The 18,200-nt window shown below is 38.2% G+C and overlaps 1 protein-coding gene across 3 annotated transcripts in view; it reads right to left on the bottom strand.

Moving 5' to 3' along the window:
- The window catches only part of klf8 (Kruppel like factor 8), a 76,701-nt gene that overhangs the window by 8,118 nt on the left and 50,383 nt on the right, over positions 1–18,200 (bottom strand). For all 3 annotated transcript variants that reach the window (XM_067375203.1, XM_067375204.1, XM_067375205.1), the window contains exon 4: positions 7,532–7,643. In XM_067375203.1, coding sequence (XP_067231304.1) covers positions 7,532–7,643 — 112 coding nt within the window. The remainder of the gene's footprint in view (positions 1–7,531; positions 7,644–18,200) is intronic.

Here is an 18,200-nt window from a genome sequence, read left to right as displayed (position 1 = left end):
CAGTTAATGAGACAGGAGCTGGAGTTAGCCGTGATATGAACTAGGAAGACAGGGGAAGAGTCATGTCTTTCCTTAAGAAAGGAAAATCAGGGGCTCAAAAACGAAAAGAAAAGAAGATTAAAGAGAGAAAGGCAAATGAGGGCAAGCAGTTGCTCACTCAGGTTTTTGAAAAGAAAGGTGAGCTACAAATGCATCATCGAGCATTGACATTGTTTTAACATAAATATCTACTCCAGGTAGAATAGCATACATTTATGTTCGTACTCTATTTGAATAATATACCAATACTTTATAGTATCACACCCTACATAGCGAGCAAACAATATTTCTGAGTAAATAACGGAGTGAGAAGCAGACGGAGGCGGAGCCTGCGCAGCTTGTCTCCTTTTCTGCTGCAGTTCTCCCCAGAGTCAGAACTTTACATGAAAACACTGTATATTTCTCTCCATTATCAAAATCTAACACCCGCGAAAACACAGATCGTTAGCGCCTATTTTACCGCATTGTTATGCAAATTAGCTCGCGCACGCTCTTACATTAAGTACAGGATTGTTCTCAGTTTAATGCACATATTAATGATTGAAAATGACTTATTTTAAAACGTAATTCAAAGACTGAATGTCTAGTTTGGCGGTTAGTGTACCCTGTGATTCTATAGTCTGCATTTATTTTAAACAGACAAATAATCAGCAATTAACTTGTACTTAGCCTACACTTTAAAAAGGGTATTGTGACAATAAAGGATATTTTAGCAAGGTAGTAGTACTTTTGACAATGAAACAAAAATATATTAATCAGAGTGTGGCTTATTTTGTTTACATTTTAAGTGTTTTTATGATAAAAATGCAATACCCCACCCATTGGTATCACTATGGTATTTGGTACAGGGGCCCAGCAAGATGGTTTGTACCCAGGGCCCAAAATTTGGTGCTACGCCCCTGGCATTTACATTCGTAACGGGCCGCAGGTTGAGAACCACTGCTCCACACCCATTCAAACGCTTGCTGCAGTGTGTCGCGTTGCGCGACTCACGCCTAATTACACTCACTGGATGTCATGGCAACTGAATCATCAAGGAAAACTTTAAATATCTCGCCTTCGCTTTAATTTCTGACCATCTCCAAAAAGACATAAAACACTAAACAAATGATTCTGGCATGCGTTTATCAAAGTAGGAAATCCATACTTTTAATCCCATAACACAATTACTGCTGTTGAAATATGAAATTGAGGCGGGTCCGGATTGAATTCCCTCCAGGTCCGGATCCGGACCGGAGTCCGGACTTTGAGAAGTGCTGCCCTAGATCTAATACTGTCGCATGGAATTGATATTGATGCTGTTGAAATTTTACAGCAGAGCGATGATATATCAGATCATTATTTAGTCTTGTGTATAATACAATTAGCCAAGGCTACAAAACCTCCACCCAGCCATAAATATTGTAGAACCATCACGTCTACCACTAAAGATTGCTTTATAAATAATCTCCCCGAGCAGTTTCATCGCCTTAGTATACCTGACAACTTAGAAGAACTCGATGCTGCAACAGAAACTATTGGCTCTCTCTTTTCCAGCACATTAGATGCAGTCGCTCCTTTACGTCTAAAGAAGATTAAGGAAACTAATACAATGCCGTGGTATGATGAGCACACTCGGGCTCTAAAACGAGCTGTTAGAAAAGCTGAACGTAGTTGGAAGAAAAGTTTTTCGCCTTTCGTGGAAAGAAAAAATTATGGAGTACGGAACGGCTATAAGAAATGCTAGATCTACTTATTTTTCAAATCTCTTAATAGAAAACAAACATAATCCTAGGTATTTATTTGACACAGTGGCTAAATTAACTAGAAACGGAGATTCAACTGCTGACGTTTCCATAGAGCACAGCAGTAATGACTTTATGAACTTCTTTACTTGCAAGATTGATAATATTAGAGAGAAAATTAAAAACATGCAACCGTCAATAGTTGCGCTTCAGACAGTGCACTGTAGTGTCCCTGCGGTAAAACTAGAATCATTCGCCACTATAGGAGAGGAAGAATTATCTAAACTTATCAAATCATCAAAATCAACGACATGTATGTTAGACCCAATGCCGACTAAACTACTGAAAGAAATGCTTCCAGAGGTCGTAGGTCCACTTCTTGATATAATTAATTCATCTTTAACACTAGGATACGTGCCAAAAACCTTTAAGCAGGCTATTATTAAACCTCTTATTAAAAAACCTCAACTAGATCAGAGAGATTTAGTAAACTACAGGTCAATCACGAATCTACCTTTTCTGTCAAAGATACTAGAAAAGGCAGTTTCAACACAACTGTGCTCCTTTTTAGAAAGAAATGGAATCTGTGAGGATTTCCAGTCAGGATTTAGACCATACCATAGTACTGAGACTGCTCTCGTTAGAGTTACAAACGATCTACTCCTATCATCCGATCGTGGTTGTATTTCTCTATTAGTGTTATTAGATCTCAGTGCTGCTTTTGACACTATCGATCACAACATTCTTTTAAAAAGACTTGAAAACTATATTGGCATTAGTGGAATTGCTTTGGCATGGTTCAAATCGTACTTATCTGACCGTTATCAGTCTGTAGTAGTTAATGAAGAGATGTCGTATCGATCACAAGTTCAATATGGAGTACCACAAGGCTCAGTACTAGGACCATTGCTTTTCACTCTGTACATGCTGCCCTTAGGAGATATCATTAGGAAGCATGGTGTTAGTTTTCACTGCTACGCTGACGATACTCAGCTCTATATTTCTTCGCGCCCTGACGAAACCTACAAATTCACAAAACTAACAGAATGCATAGCTGACATTAAAAACTGGATGACAAGAAATTTCTTATTATTAAATTCAGAAAAAAATGATATCCTAATCTTTGGACCAAAAACTTCCTCACGAAAAAACCTTGAATACTCTCTAACACTTGACGGGTGCTCCATTAAACCTTCGTCCTCAGTTAGGAACTTGGGTGTGCTCTTTGATACCAATCTTTCATTTGAAAGTCATGTTTCTAATATCTGTAAAACCTCCTTCTTCCATCTAAAAAATATATCTAAATTACTACATATGCTCTCAATGACAAATGCGGAACAGTTGGTTCATGCATTCATGACTAGATTACTGTAACGCTCTACTGGGTGGTTGTCCTGCTCGGCTTTTAAACACAGACAGACTACAGTTGGTCCAAAATGCGGCAGCTAGAGTTCTTACTAGAACCAGAAAGTATGACCATATTAGCCCAGTTCTGTCAACATTACATTGGCTCCCTATTAAACATCGTATAGATTTTAAAATCTTGCTACTTACTTATAAAGCTCTAAATGGTTTAGCTCCCCAGTACCTAAGTGAGCTCTTAATCCAATATAGTCCTTCACGTTTATTGCGATCTCGGAATTCAGGCCAGTTGATGATACCCAGAATATCAAAATCAACTGAAGGCGGCAGATCCTTTTCCTATTTAGCACCTAAACTCTGGAACAATCTTCCTAGCATTGTTCGGGAAGCAGACACACTCTGTCAGTTTAAATCTAGACTAAAAACACATCTCTTTGCTCTTGCATACACATAATACATTATCAATGCATTAAAATTTTTAAAATCCATTAAAGGATTGTTACGCTGCAATAATTAGGTCGGCCGGAACAGAGAACATTTCCTATAACACTAGATATACCTGTACATCAGAATAAGAATGGCATCTATGCTAATATCTGTCTCTCTGCTTATCCTGAGGTTTGCCGGGTGCTGGATCCAGGCCGTATCCAGATCAGATGGAGAACCTGTGTCTGGACCTGACTACAACGTAGCCCAGGAGACAATGGGCCTACAGATCCAGTTCTGGCTGCATCTATAATTCAGATTTTTAATCCCCGTATCCGCTTACATATATTTATATATAATCTACTTTTAATCTCTATAATAAAAATGTATAATTCAGATTTTGATCTCCATAACCATTTACATATATTATATATATCTTCCAAGGGTTTTTTTCCCTCCTAGGACTTTTTTCCCAGTGTTAGCACGCTGGGTTTTTCTCCTAGGGGGGTTTTTCCACCCCTGGGAGTCAGCCGACATTGGCTTAATGTAGCAGCATCTTGTATATGTTACATATTACCACGCTTGTTTGTATAGCTTATTTTTAACCACTTCCCTTTTTTCTGTGCTTCTAATATGTAAAGCTGCTTTGAAACAATTACCCATTGTAAAAGCGCTATATAAATAAATTTGACTTGACTTGACTTGACGAGGAGGATTAGGGACAGGTTTACTGGTATGGGTTTTTTAAAAGGGTTTGTTAAAAGGGAAGGAAAGTGAATGGTCAACAATGTAATTATAGCTGTGTTTACAGATGTTAATTACAGATGTAATTACATGCAGATAATTATAACATAAGTACAATGTAGAAACATGTATGTGCATTGTATCAAATCATTAACTTAAAATGTTAGTGCATAGTGGTTAAAGACAATTTCATCCTACTTTATAGCCATATAAATATCAGCAATCGAGTCAAATCTGAATTAGGACTGTTCAACGATAATTGTGATAATCGTGTCCAAAATAAGAGTATTTGTTTACATAATATATGTGTGTTTGTTTTGTGTATAATTATTATGTATATATAAATACACACATACATGTATATAAATTTACACGGTTCAATGCAGTCGAGTGTTCATTAAGCATAAATACAGCTAAGGAAGTTTGTCCTAGAAAACACATGTGCAAACTTCTGAGACAAACAGTAGGTCTAAGTGGATTTGAGCTATGGTCAATCATAGAAAGAGGCATTGCTTTGTTTTGTTCTTTTGGACCATTTCGATAAACCTGTTTTTGAAGCATAATGCATATTGTTTTTGCTTCTTTTGTCTAATTGTTACAACTTACCCCAGCAAGTGTCACAACCTACCACAGTAGTTGAATAGATTAGTAACAAAGGCACACCATGTATTTGACATCAACTTATTAGGGCGGTGATATTCTTGCAGAGGTTTGAATTTATGCCTTTGGTAGTAAAATAATGTGGGTACTTTGTATAAAAATTTTGAGTACTCTAGCTCAAAAATTCAGTGAGTTACCGATGCTGAAGCAAAAAGTGTTACAACCATACCCAGTCTCCCCTATATATATCGGCCATCCTGCTCTTTAAGATATCGGCATTGGCCAAAAATTTTCAGGGTTTACAGGATTTACAGGGTTGAAGGTGAAGACTGTAATTTCTGTACCAGTAATGGCACCAAACAAAAATTACTGTTTTCGAAATTGTTTCTTGCATATTCATCACAAGAAACTGGAGGGAGAGTGTCACAGAAAGGTAATACAAATTCTCCATATGAATCAACCCTTCTTTTGGGTTACATAGCAAAATTTTGGTCAACTTGACATTTTACTAGTTTTATGTTACATTTCAAGGTGCAGTGGTTTTGACCTGTGGCACTTTCCCCTTCTACTTCTTCTGTATAGAATAGAATATTGTCAAGTCAAGCTGGGAAAGATATAAATTAATTACAAATTGAAAATAAACAAACAAATAAATAAATAACATGGAAAAATATAAATAATAAATATATAAATAACTATAGTAGTCTCACCCAATCGGAGCATGGGGCGGAAAAGAGGAAACGGAAAAAAATCCAGTGCCGTGATAAGCGCGGCTGGCGAGCTCTGCTGAAACTCCCGAGCTGAACAAGATAAAGAAAAGTGCACAGACCAGTCTATGGCACAGACATTCAACATCGTCAAATCCCGGAGTGGAAGCCGGTGAGCACTATTAACAACTCACTTTGCATCTGTAAATGAAGCAGGATGATGCTGGTGTAGCGGCAGATGCCGATTCAGTTAATGACGCAGCAACTCTGTCTGTGCTCGGCACGGAAAGTTTCGTGACCTACTTTAGCTGTTCAATACGTTACTGTTTAAAGCTAACTACATGTATCATGTATGTAGTTCTGTGTTGTAAATGTTAATGGCATTATTGCACTAGTGTATATTGATTTGTATATCCGTGTTTGTATTTCCACTTAATCACGAGAGAAATTGACGATGGGATGTTAATTATTTCTTCATTTCACGTGATTAAAACAGATCGCTAAAATAATGTGATAAATCTAATTTCACATGCACATATTGTAATTTTATGTGTTTAGGTTAATTTTCTGGAATGTGTATGGTGCAGATTATACTAATTAAGTTTATTAAGCGTGTTAATATCATGAGAGTGCTTCATGTTAATATATATATATATATATATATATATATATATATATATATATATATATATATATATATATATACACACACACACACAAAAACTCAATGATAAAAATTTATGTTTAATAAGCTTTATTTACAATTCATTTACATTTTCTGTATTTTTGTTTCTGTTAAAGGTTTTTCACCTTTCTTCTGTTGACATATTTGATGCTTTTCAATAAAAAAAGAAGAGTGGAATCCGATTAAGGCCTTTGTTGATGATGTTACCCTCGCTTTCAAGCGGGAAAATTGTGCACACATAAAATAAGCTTGACAAATATAAAGCCACAAAGTCTTATAAAAAAGATGATAAAAAATAAGGTTGAAAAAAGGTGCACTGTGTATTTTATTTGCCACAACATTGTTTGGCTAGGGACTTCCTGTTTATCTGACAAATAGAGAGGGGTTTGATAAAAATCAATACTGATATAATAAATATGAGCCTCTAATTTTTATGCATATGTAAAATATAATTATTCCTGAGCATCACAGAAATATTATATATATATATATATATATATGATAGATAGATAGATAGATAGATATAAATAGCACCATAATGGCACCTAGTGCAACAATACTAACTGGCCACCAGGGAAAGCTGAAGAGCAAGCGTGTGTGTGTATCTAAATTCCATACAGCTGGAGATCATCCAGTTCAATGCCGATCTCTCTCCCTTTCCCTTCCTGCTCCAATACCCCTCCCCCTGCCATGTTTTTTTTCAGCCTATGTCTTTCTCCCCTCCTTTCCTTCCTCTCTCTTTCTCAGCCTCTTCCTTTCCCCTCCCTGGCTGCAAACCAGTCCACTCCCTTTTTCCCCTCTTTCTCCCAACTAATTTCCATCGAATTTCTCTATTCCAGCAATCACCTGACTGCATGTCTGAACAATTATACACACACCAGCCAAAGACTATCTTGTTTTCCATCCTGCCCTGTCACCCTGCCACTTCTGTTTGTCCTTTTTTGCATTTTACTCATTCCTTAAAAGGTGTGACGACATTGCAAGTTATATAACATTGTTTACACCCAGTTTGGAGAGAACCCTGCCCAGCAACACACACTTACACCCAACAGAAGAGGATGCATTCAGCTTGTAATCAATGCAAAGAAGAGCCATGGGCCTTCAGTGTGTTGAAGATTACATAATCGTCCAGAGGGGTGGTGGAGTGATGCCATTAGACCAGGATGTCAGATAATCTACCACATATATATCTTAACATGGAGATATACAGAAGTATATGGACATGCAGATACACTCTTTCTCACCTGGGGTCCATCCCTTGCGTGCTAAAAGAGGCCGATCCAGACTCTGTGCCGCTTTCAGCATCACTGTCAGACTGATACTCCACTGGAGAGGTTGAGCCTGGCTTTATACGCACTGAAATGACACAGATGTGAATAAAACAAATTTGAGTGAAATACTGAATTGAAAAATCAACATGAATTTCTATATTTTTAAGTATTTAACTCTTTTGCTTTAATGACAATAATTTTATATTATTAAAGTGCCCCTGTTATGCTATTTTAAAGGTTTTGTTTTAGAGGTCTCCTGCAATATGTTTACACGCATCCAAGGTAAAAAAAAAAACATACATTTACACATAATATACATTGCAGCTTCACCTCTTTTCTCACAGTGTCTGAAATGGTTCGATAAAGGATTCGGTCTCTCTAAAGCCCTCCTTTCTAAGAGCCTGCTCTGTTCTGATTGGTCAGATGGCCCAGTCTGTTGTGACTGGACGACTGCTCACAGCGCGTCGGAAATTAAACGCCTATTACCATACCTGAATTTCAGCCTCGGAGGCTTCCTCAACACTTGTTTACACAGTGATATGAACAGAAACAATGGCATCAGTTGTACCATATCAATTCGAGCCCGAGTCCTCAAACTTTAATAGAAGTGCATTAAACTGGATTTGCTGTCACAGTGCAGAAAACAACGTCTCCTTGAGTGACATGTCGAACACAAACCAAACTCTTTCAGGCTTCAACTACAACTGCAGTGTTTGAAGGCAGGTCAGAGTAGACATGTTTCACAGACAGCCAAAGAAGACTGTTTATGGACGGACATTATGCAAACCTAGGCCCTGTTTCCACCTGGTATTAAGATGCATTTTGGTCAGTCGGATCACAAGTGGACAAGGGAGACACATACCCATTTCCACCTGGTATTTTAATCCATCTCTTTTGTCCACTTTCAACCAATTCTGTCCTGATTTCTTCAAGGGGAGGGTCTGTGGGCACGTAAATGTAATTTTTTTCAATCTACTGAACAAAAAAAGCTTGCGCAATTTACATATGAACGCGTCCAGAGATAACAGAGAAACATATGCCCTGCCCTGATAGCCGCAAGACCGGTCGAACGCTGCGAGTGTGTGTTAGAAATCAGTAATGGTGAAGAACATTGTGCTTGGTAATGTATTTCGTCTTCAAACCAAGTGTTTTAGCCGAAAAAGTTTAAATCCCTTCTGGCAACTGCGCGCTCACCTTACGCGTTAGATCAGTAGGCGGGCTTTTGTGGCTTTTCGTACACATTCAACCACATGAGCGTTTTCACTACGAAAACATTATGGTCGAATGCGTTTTCGACTACCTTTGGAAGTCATCGAAAGTGGAAAAGCTCAAAATGTATTACACACCGTTTACATCTGTATTTAGTGTCATCCACTTGGGATTCGATCAGCCACAACAAATTTTAATGCCAGGTGGAAACATGGACCTACATAGGTTTGTAATAGGGAGGGAGACTGGAATTGGTGACGATTTGTTGCAGAAGTTCAGAATCAATTCTTTCTTTTAGGAGACATTAACTTTATTTGTTGTGCACTTTGATCTTTAAATCTTTGCAGACATTTTAAATTCACAGATATAACAGATATATTGAACTGCATGAAAGGTAATATAAAAAAAGCATAACAGGGGCACTTTAAAGGGTTACTTCCCCCAACAGTGCCTCGGCATTGTTCCTCGGCGCGGATGAATCTAATATTTGCTGTCAATCACCACATCAGTGTGGATACTGTACATCGGAATCACAGATTGTAGTCTTGGATGAATGACCAAAATAAGAATTTTCACCAGAGAATGTCATCTGAACAAGTAAGTAACATGTCTGCCACTTTTGTTCTGACTAACTGAAGGGAAAAAAAGCATTAGGCCTACAGTAAATCGCGCTGCCAATGGCGATTAAATCTAACGATCGATTAGCTCATATCATGTCAAACTGTGCAAATTATTATTATTGTTATACTTTGTTCTCAAATTGTTAATGTTAACAACATCAGCATTGCGTAACTGTGTATTTAGTGTGTATAAGTGTTACCTGTAGATTTCAATTTCTGTACAGTCAATTTAAAAAAAAAAAAAAAAAGTTACAGACAGCAGCTTTAAGTACTCACCCTCATGTCATTAAAACAAAACAAAAATGACTTTATTTAACAATTGAGTTTTGTTTTTGCGCACAAAAAGTATTTTCGTTACTTCATATCATTAAGGTTGAATCACTGTAGTCACGCTGACTATTTTAACAATGTCTTTACTACCTTTCTGGACCTCAAATTGTGCAATGATGTTGCTGCCTATGTGTGGTTCAGAAACCCTCGGATTTAATCAAAAATATCTTAATTTGTGTTCTAACGATGAACAAAAGTCTTACAGGTTTGGGACGACATGAGGGTACTTAAGTACTTAATGACAGAAATTTCATTTTTGGGTGAACTAACCCCTTAAAATGTAATTATTTTAAATGACATTTATAAACAATTCTTGCAAAAGATGTTAACACAGACTTTTATTGACTTTTCCCTGTCATTATAGAGGTAGCATAAATGCAACTTAATGACTGGCCTTACTTAACCAGTTAGTTTGATTGAAATTATAGTTTTTATTAATATTTTTAATTAGTTCTTTTATATTTTCATTTTGATTTTAAAGTTTTAGTAATGTTTTTTGTCAATGTAATTAGTTTTTCATTCATTAAATATGTCTATATAAGTAATTAATTTCTATTTTAGTTTTAGTTATTTTAGCACATCAACCAAATGCAAATGAAAAATGATTCCTTGGCAAATAGCTGACATAAAATTATCATTATTATTATTATTTCAGTCAACATATTATTTCAAATAATTAAAAGTGTTTTAGTTTTAGTTATATAGTTATAATATAATAGTTATAACTATAACCTTGGCCTTTACATTAACTATTATTTTTAGGTAAAGTACAACAATGTTGATTTTTTTAACTGTATGTTGTCAGATGAAAAACCTGTCAGTAACTGATTTGAAGTCTCACAACATAACAGTAAGCTGTGTTCGATTCACTATAAAGAATCAGCTCAAAAGAGTCATTTGTTAAGAAATCAGTTGGACAACACTGCTCACTCTGTCTGCATGCTTTTGTTTTTCCTCATAAAAGTAATTCATCTGAGAATCAGTTGGACCACTGGTTTAGGCTTTATGGTTATGATTTACTAAAAAGAATTGGCTCACAAGAGTCATTTGTTCTGGTAATGGATGGACAACACTGGTTATGTTGATGGTTATGATTTACTAAAAAGAATCGGCTCACAAGAGTCATTTGTTCTGGTAATGGATGGACATTCTGGTTATGTTGTATGATTTTTATTCACTACAAAAAAGAATCAGCAAGAATTTGTTCAGGAATCAGTGGTTACGCTGTATAATTTTTATATATTCGCCATTAGAATCATCCATCCATCCATCTATCTATCCACTCTGTTCACGTTTTCAGGTTGTTTAAAAAGCCTCAGACTAAAATGAGGTGTGAGTGGAGCACTGGGCCCATTTCTCAAACAAGCAATTAAATCAAATACAGAAAAGCCTTCCTGCCTAAAATTCAAACAACATAACTTCCAGAACCTAATAATATTCAGATCATTATTTTAAATTTGTAAGAAGTCTTCTTTGTATGTTTTTGGCAACCAGATAGTTCTCGAGTCCACAGGACAAAGAGAGAGAAAAAAAAACAAAAAAAAAAAACAGTTAAATTTATGTTCCATACTGACACAGGGTGTGGCTAATTGAGTACTGGGCTGATATCTCTTGATGTGACATTCAACCAACCACAGAGATGATTTGGAGATGCCCCAGAGTTTTCAAAGATTATCTTCTAAATTGCCCCAAGTTACTCAGAAGAAAAAAAAAAGTAAGAAAAAAAACCCTCTACAGCCTCTCACTGGGGTGTTATGGGCCTGCTCAATAAAGCATGCTGAGTCCTCCACCTTGGTAGTTTTCCCATAAATTGAGTCCAAAAGAAACTGATCTACATTATGGTCTCTTTGAAGATTGTCCACACCCAAATAATGTGTTTAAATGTTCTTATTACTGTCCAAGACCTGCATGGTGTCTTTCAGGGGAGACTGAAAGCCGAGAGATTAAAAGGGCCGTGGCGGACCAAACCATTTCACTCTTAAGAGGGGTGAAGCATCACTCTGTAACCTAAATATCAATGGTTCTTTCAAAATATATATCATGGTAACCATAGTTTCGTCTTGGGACAAATTGTGCACCAAAGTTTAATACTTAGTCTAAGGGATTTGTTTGAAATCCCCAAAGACTTTATTGATACAAAGACGGTGCACTCATATCACTATGGATGGAGAATGTGCAATGCGCAATATGGTGGAATAAATCCTACCATCTAAATAAAAGAGTCAATCGGCAATCGGTAAAATTATTCCCCCACTATACCTTTAGAAGCTTTGGTTGCTATAGAAACAGAACAGTGTTCTGAGACACACGTGTTTTGGCTGGTCCAGTCTGAAAAATCCATTTTTTTGGTCATGATTTGAGCATTTAGAAACTAAATTTATAAGCAGTGTTGGGCACGTTACTTTAAAAAAGTAATTAGTTGTAGTTACTAGTTACTTCTTAGTAACTGAGTTAGTAAGTGAGTTACATCATTATAAAAATAACTAATTACCAGGGAAATCAACTATTGCGTTACTAAAAAATCAAATATGTCAATTAAAGCTGCAGGAGGTAACTTTTGTAAAAATATATTTTTTACATATTTGTTAAACCTGTCATTATGTCCTGACAGTAGAATATGAGATAATCTGTAAAAAAAAAATCAAGCTCCTCTGGCTCCTCCCAGTGGTCCTATTGCCATTTGCAGAAATACACCGCTTCCGGTAAGAAACAACCAATCAGAACCAGGAGGAGTGTCTTAACAGTGTCAATCAAGCTCGCGTGCGCGCTGATCACACCCCTCTCGTGCACAGCGCCAGCGCATACAGGCGTTCAAGTTCAAGATTACTGGTGTGCCGCAGCTTTGCTTATGGCGGACAAACAATCCAAACTGCCAATTCCTCGAGTGGCACCTGCTCACAAAATAAAGACGGGTAAACGGAAAAAGACAGATGACGATGTTAAAAAAGCCAAAAAGAAAGAATTAGATAGAGCCCGAAATAAAACAAGGGTAAATATCGGAGCAGCTTTTCCGAGGTGGAGGGAGCTACGTGTCCTGAAAGGATTAAAAACCGATGCAGAGTCAGACACATTTCTGCTTGACAATTAAGTATCCCTGCTTAATTTGTTTCATTTTTTAAGAACTACACAACTAAGATAATTTCAAAACAGGCCTGCCCGTCCCCTGCCTGATGCTTCCTCTTCTCCCCGCCCATTGACTCCTCGAAGTCGCTGTGGGTGTGAATTCCTCATCGGAGCCCATTGACTCGGTGTCAAATCTCTAGCCGCATAACATACAGATAAAATGTCACGCACTGCGCAAAGCAACTATTGAAACCTACTAATTCACTGGCTTGTCATGTTGCTGAAATAATGTACTAGCAAACCTTAATTAGCATTACATATCGATAGAATAATTACTTGCATACTGTAACGTTAGTTACCGTTAGCTATATTATTATACTAGCTATTTATTACTTATAGAAATAGTGCAACGTCATATAGTTACATTACATGTATTGCAAAATACGTAATGTTTTGAGGACCAGGTTTGTAGTCAAAGTATGGGCAGGTCAGTGTAAATCATTTTGATGATGTTTCGTCTTCTGTACCAGTGAATGTGCCATAACTGTTTATCCGCCTTAAGCCCCGGGTATACCCCGTAATTTTCGTCATGCGGTGGGCTCATGGCTGGCCGCACACCCTGGCCGCGTGCAGCCCAAATTTCAAGTATGCGCAGACAGTCCGCGTGCAACAGCGCATGCGCAAGCAGTATAGAAGAGTCCACTAGGTGGCAATACCCACAGTATTGAGCAGAAAAGACCGGTTTAAAAACACGCTTGAAAAAAGAGAAAAACACGACAATTGACAGCGAACTTGACCAGCGTTTGTGCAAAGAGATTAGAAAGTAACCACATTTGTACAATTCATGTTTAAAGAGTACAAAGATGTGTTTAGGGTGACAAATTCATGGAGGGGGATAAGTAAAATATGGGAAAAGATGCACTTCTTTTTTTCTCCGATCATGCCCAGTGAATGTCCCGTTGATAACATGACTCAAGCCCCGGGTATACTTCAGCCGTCCGCGTTCATGCACCATCCGCATGACGTAATTTTCATCATGCGGAGGGCTCACGGCCGGCCGCACACCCTGGCCGCGTGCAGGCAAAATTTTGAGACCGCGCGGACAGTCCACGTGCAACAGCGCATGCGCAAGTAGTATAGAAGAGTCCACTAGGTGGCAATACGCACAGTATTGAGCAGTGTTCAGCCGTCAAAGAAGAGTGTGAAAAGACCGTTTTAAAAACAACACGCTTGAAAAGAGAAAAACACGACAATGGACAGCGAACTTGACCAGCGTTTGTGCGAAGAGATTAGAAAGTAACAACATTTGTACAATTCATGTTTAAAGAGTACAAATACGTGTTTAGGGCGGCAAATTCATGGAGGGGGATAAGTAAAATATGGAAAAGGATGCACTTCTTTTCTTCTCCGATCATGCCCAGTGAATGTCACGTTGATGACACGACTCAGTGCTGCGCTGCGATGTCAGGTAGAGCATAGAAAAAGCTGTACTGCGCATGTGACGAACGCGGTCATCCGCGCGCATCCGTGGTGTAGTACACTTTGAAAGACGCGCGGACGTGACTGCGCGTGTGACGCGTCCGGGCGCGGAAAGTGAAGAATACCTGGGGCTTTATTCGGTTGTTAAGTCTGACGTCACGCGGCAGCGCTCCCGGGTCCTAAAGGCCCTTTCACACAGGACGCGGTATGCGCTGCGCTGCGCTATGAAACCCATTTGTTTCAATGGCTTGCGCCGCGCGAGAACTGCGTCGACCAAAGCGCAGACGCAGCGGAGCGCAGCTTGCGCGCACGCCGCGGTCAAAGTTCAAAATAGTTCAACTTTTGCCGCTGCGCTCTGTGACGATTACCCGCGCGACCAATAGCAACGGGCATCCAAACAATCGGAAAGCAAAATGGACGAACAGCTATTTACTGTGTTGGAATTTCCAGAGCTATACAATACAAGTTTGCTGGTCGTATATTTACATCGGGAGAAAAGCTGTGTCATGGAGACATGACAGACATTGTCAAGAGCTGCTTTCTTTCTTCTTCTTACAAGCAGGGCTATTGCTATTGCTCACTTCTTAACACGGCCCGGGACATATACTTTACTGCTGACCGAAAGGTGGAACAACAATCAAGTGACTATGTATAAAACTCCCGCTACATGTTTGGAAAATTCCGCCTACTGTGCTCTGGCCAGCGCAGCGCAAATCGCTTTGTATCTGAAGGGCTGCGCTGAACCCAGCGGCGAGCGCAGCGCATGCCGCGTCCTGTGTGAAAGGGCCTTAAGGCTCATACCACAAGAAAACAACAAATGGTGCTATACACACACGATGTGGTGTAATACTACAAAAAATATATAATCATAACGTTTATCTCCATACCAAAATTCCAGATGGCCAGACAATGATTCATCTTTTGTAAATCATTAAAATATTAATGTCTGTGAGGCTGTGAGCACGGAGACTGTTGTGTATATAAAATGTTTAACTTTTTAAAATGATTGATGTTTAATATGAATAAATAGTGCTCATAAACGGCCGTCGATGGCATTCTCAAGTGAAACGAGTCGAGGCTTGGACCCGGAAACGACGTTCTTTACGTCACGACTTAACAAGCGGATAGAGGGTATGCAAGTGACGTCACCGTCGACCAGAGAAACATGCATTTGAGGTTATCATTGTGTGTCAAATTGTTGGATTTTGAGGTAAAAATCTTACCGTATATATTTGTATTGTTATATATTATGTTGACAACTCATCAATTAAATATTTTCGATCTTATATTCTGCATAATTGTGTTTTTAAATAAACAACACTGACAAAAACTACTATAAAACTATATGTTTTAGGGCTGGACAATATGACGATATAACATTGATATAACAAGTGATTACGCGGATTTAAACCTACATTGTAGTTATATAAAATATTCACAGGCAGATTTGCTTTATATATTTCCCCACCATCGAAATCAGGCACATATAAATGTCAGGAAACACGACTCCTGGCTGCATGTCGATATCCATGGATTAGGTTTATTTGACAAGTTGTAAGGAACACGTTCAATTCCAACCTTTAGTGTAATTCGTTAGTTTTACTCGCGTTTTCGCAGTTTCCTCTACTAAATCCAGTCACGCAGCAGGTTCTTTTGCCACTCAGTCCAGCTGAGGGAGTGCGTTTCCGGCGGGAAAGTGACGAACCGAAACTCATATCCGCTTGTTAAGCATTGACATAAGGAACGCTGTTTCCGGGTCCAAGCCTCGACTCGTTTCACTTGAGAATGCCATCGACTTCAGTGAATGCCATTTTCTGTAGTATTACACCACATCGTGTATGTATATTACCACCATTTGTTGTTTTCTTGTGGTATGGAATAGAGCGTTAGGACCCGAAAGCGCTGCCGCGTGACATCAGACTTAACCGAATAGGCTGCTTGCCTCACAGACATTTATTATTATTTATATATATATAAATAAGCTTTATAAGAAAGCTTGAAATGTCTACTTTTAAACAAAATGATTCAAAACGAAAAGAAATAGGCTACTCTCGGATTATGTAATCCGAATGAAATATGCATTTTCTCTCAAAGCGTGTCCACGGAGATGATGAGAGTCAGCAATGTCAACTTCATCTTCCCAGCCGACACTGATTCAGAAAACATTAGTTTATTAATAAACAATTAAAATGTCTCCTTGCTGTTTTTGTCACATTCATAATCATTACTTTTGCCGGTTCTTTATGGAAAGCTTTATGGAAATAGCCTATATAACGTAAACGCTCATTATTATGGTATATTCTCTCCAGTATTCAAGAAATCAAATTAATATAAATGTGATTAGTCAACTAATGGCTTAAATGAACAACTACTAGTCGACTAGAAAAAACTTATTTCACATATTTTCGATCCAGCATGTCACAAAGGGTGTTCTGGTTTGAGCTCGCACTCCGCTCGCATGCTCTGACACACACACAGAGCATCGGACATTATTATCAGTTTAAAATTATATTTATGTGTATCTAACCGTTAGTAACGCTGTTTATTTATAATGCCGTTATTCCCATCATTGTTTATACGGCAGTTGTTAGATTTCAAATATGAAATTTAATCATCAGCTTGGAGAGCAGCTTTATATAATTTAATGGTTCCCCATTCAAATAGATAGGAGCTGTTTCGAATATGGCCAGCAAGTGACTTGCCTTATTAGGGGCCAAGCACCGAAGGTGCTTAGGCACCTATTGTTATTGTTGGCGTTCCGTACGCTTATTATTAGGGGCCAAGCACCGAAGGTGCGGAGGCACCTATTGTTATTGTTGGCGTTCTTTTTTTTTTATTTTTATTTTTTTCTTCTTCTTCTTCTTCTTCTTCTTCTTCTTCTTCTTCCGCTCTTGAAGTCTATGACAGCCCATAGAACCGCTTGCGGGAAAGTTATGAAATTTGGCACACAGTTAGAGGACAGTCTGATCTATGTCCATAGCAAATTTGGAGTCTCTAACTCAATCCCTCTAGCGCCACCAGCTGTCCAAAGTTGCACTTATGTTTATGAACCATAAGGGTTTAGAAACAAAATTCTTTTTTCCTCTGATTCCTTGGCTCAAGCCGAATCGATTGCACCCTATGACGTCATTTTCCGTCATGAAAATTTTCCCGCCATTTTGAATTTTCTGAAAAACGTACTTTTTCGAACTCCTCCTAGGCCGTTACTCCGATTTTCACGAAAATTGAACCAAATCATCTTCAGACCATGCTGACAAAAAGTTATGGAATTCAAGTCGATTGCTCAAAGCGTTTTCAAAAAACACAGGAACAAATTGTACGTAGCGCTTGCGAAAATAGATGTAAGGCTGTATCTCTGCAACACTTCATCATATTCAGACCAAACTAGGTACATGTCATCACAAGCATGACCTGAGGCACCATGCAGTGTTTTGGAGCAGCGCCACCTACTGGAGTGGAGATATGAAAAATGGCTCTTTTTGCTCATAACTTCTGATGGCTTTGACCAAAAATCATAAATTTTGTCTCTTTAGATTTGAGGCATCATGCAGAGTCGATTGATATCCAATTTTCCCATATCAGCCATTTTGTTCTTCGGCCATTTTGAAATTTGTGCTAAAATGCTGTATTTTCCTATATTTTCCGAGCCTGAGAAGATTCAGACCAGCGCCACCTTGTGGTCAAAAGTTATAACAAAATTTACAAAAATGTTATTAACTCTTGACTGTATATACCGATTGTAATGAAACTGGTCTCAGTAGATTCCGTCGGTCATGCTGTGAACACAGATATCAAATTTTCCATTGTCAGCTAAACTTCCTGTCCGCCATATTGTTTTTCTTTAAAAACCTACTTTTTCGAACTCCTCCTAGACTGTTGCTCCGATTTTCACCAAAATTGAACCGTGTCATCTTCAGACCATGCCGACTAAAAGATATGGA

Source organism: Chanodichthys erythropterus, chromosome 22 (genome assembly GCF_024489055.1).
Source record: "Chanodichthys erythropterus isolate Z2021 chromosome 22, ASM2448905v1, whole genome shotgun sequence".
In the NCBI taxonomy this organism is placed as follows: domain Eukaryota; kingdom Metazoa; phylum Chordata; class Actinopteri; order Cypriniformes; family Xenocyprididae; genus Chanodichthys; species Chanodichthys erythropterus.
The sequence above is the reverse complement of the archived record's forward strand: the minus strand, read 5'-3'. Positions and strand labels throughout refer to the sequence as shown.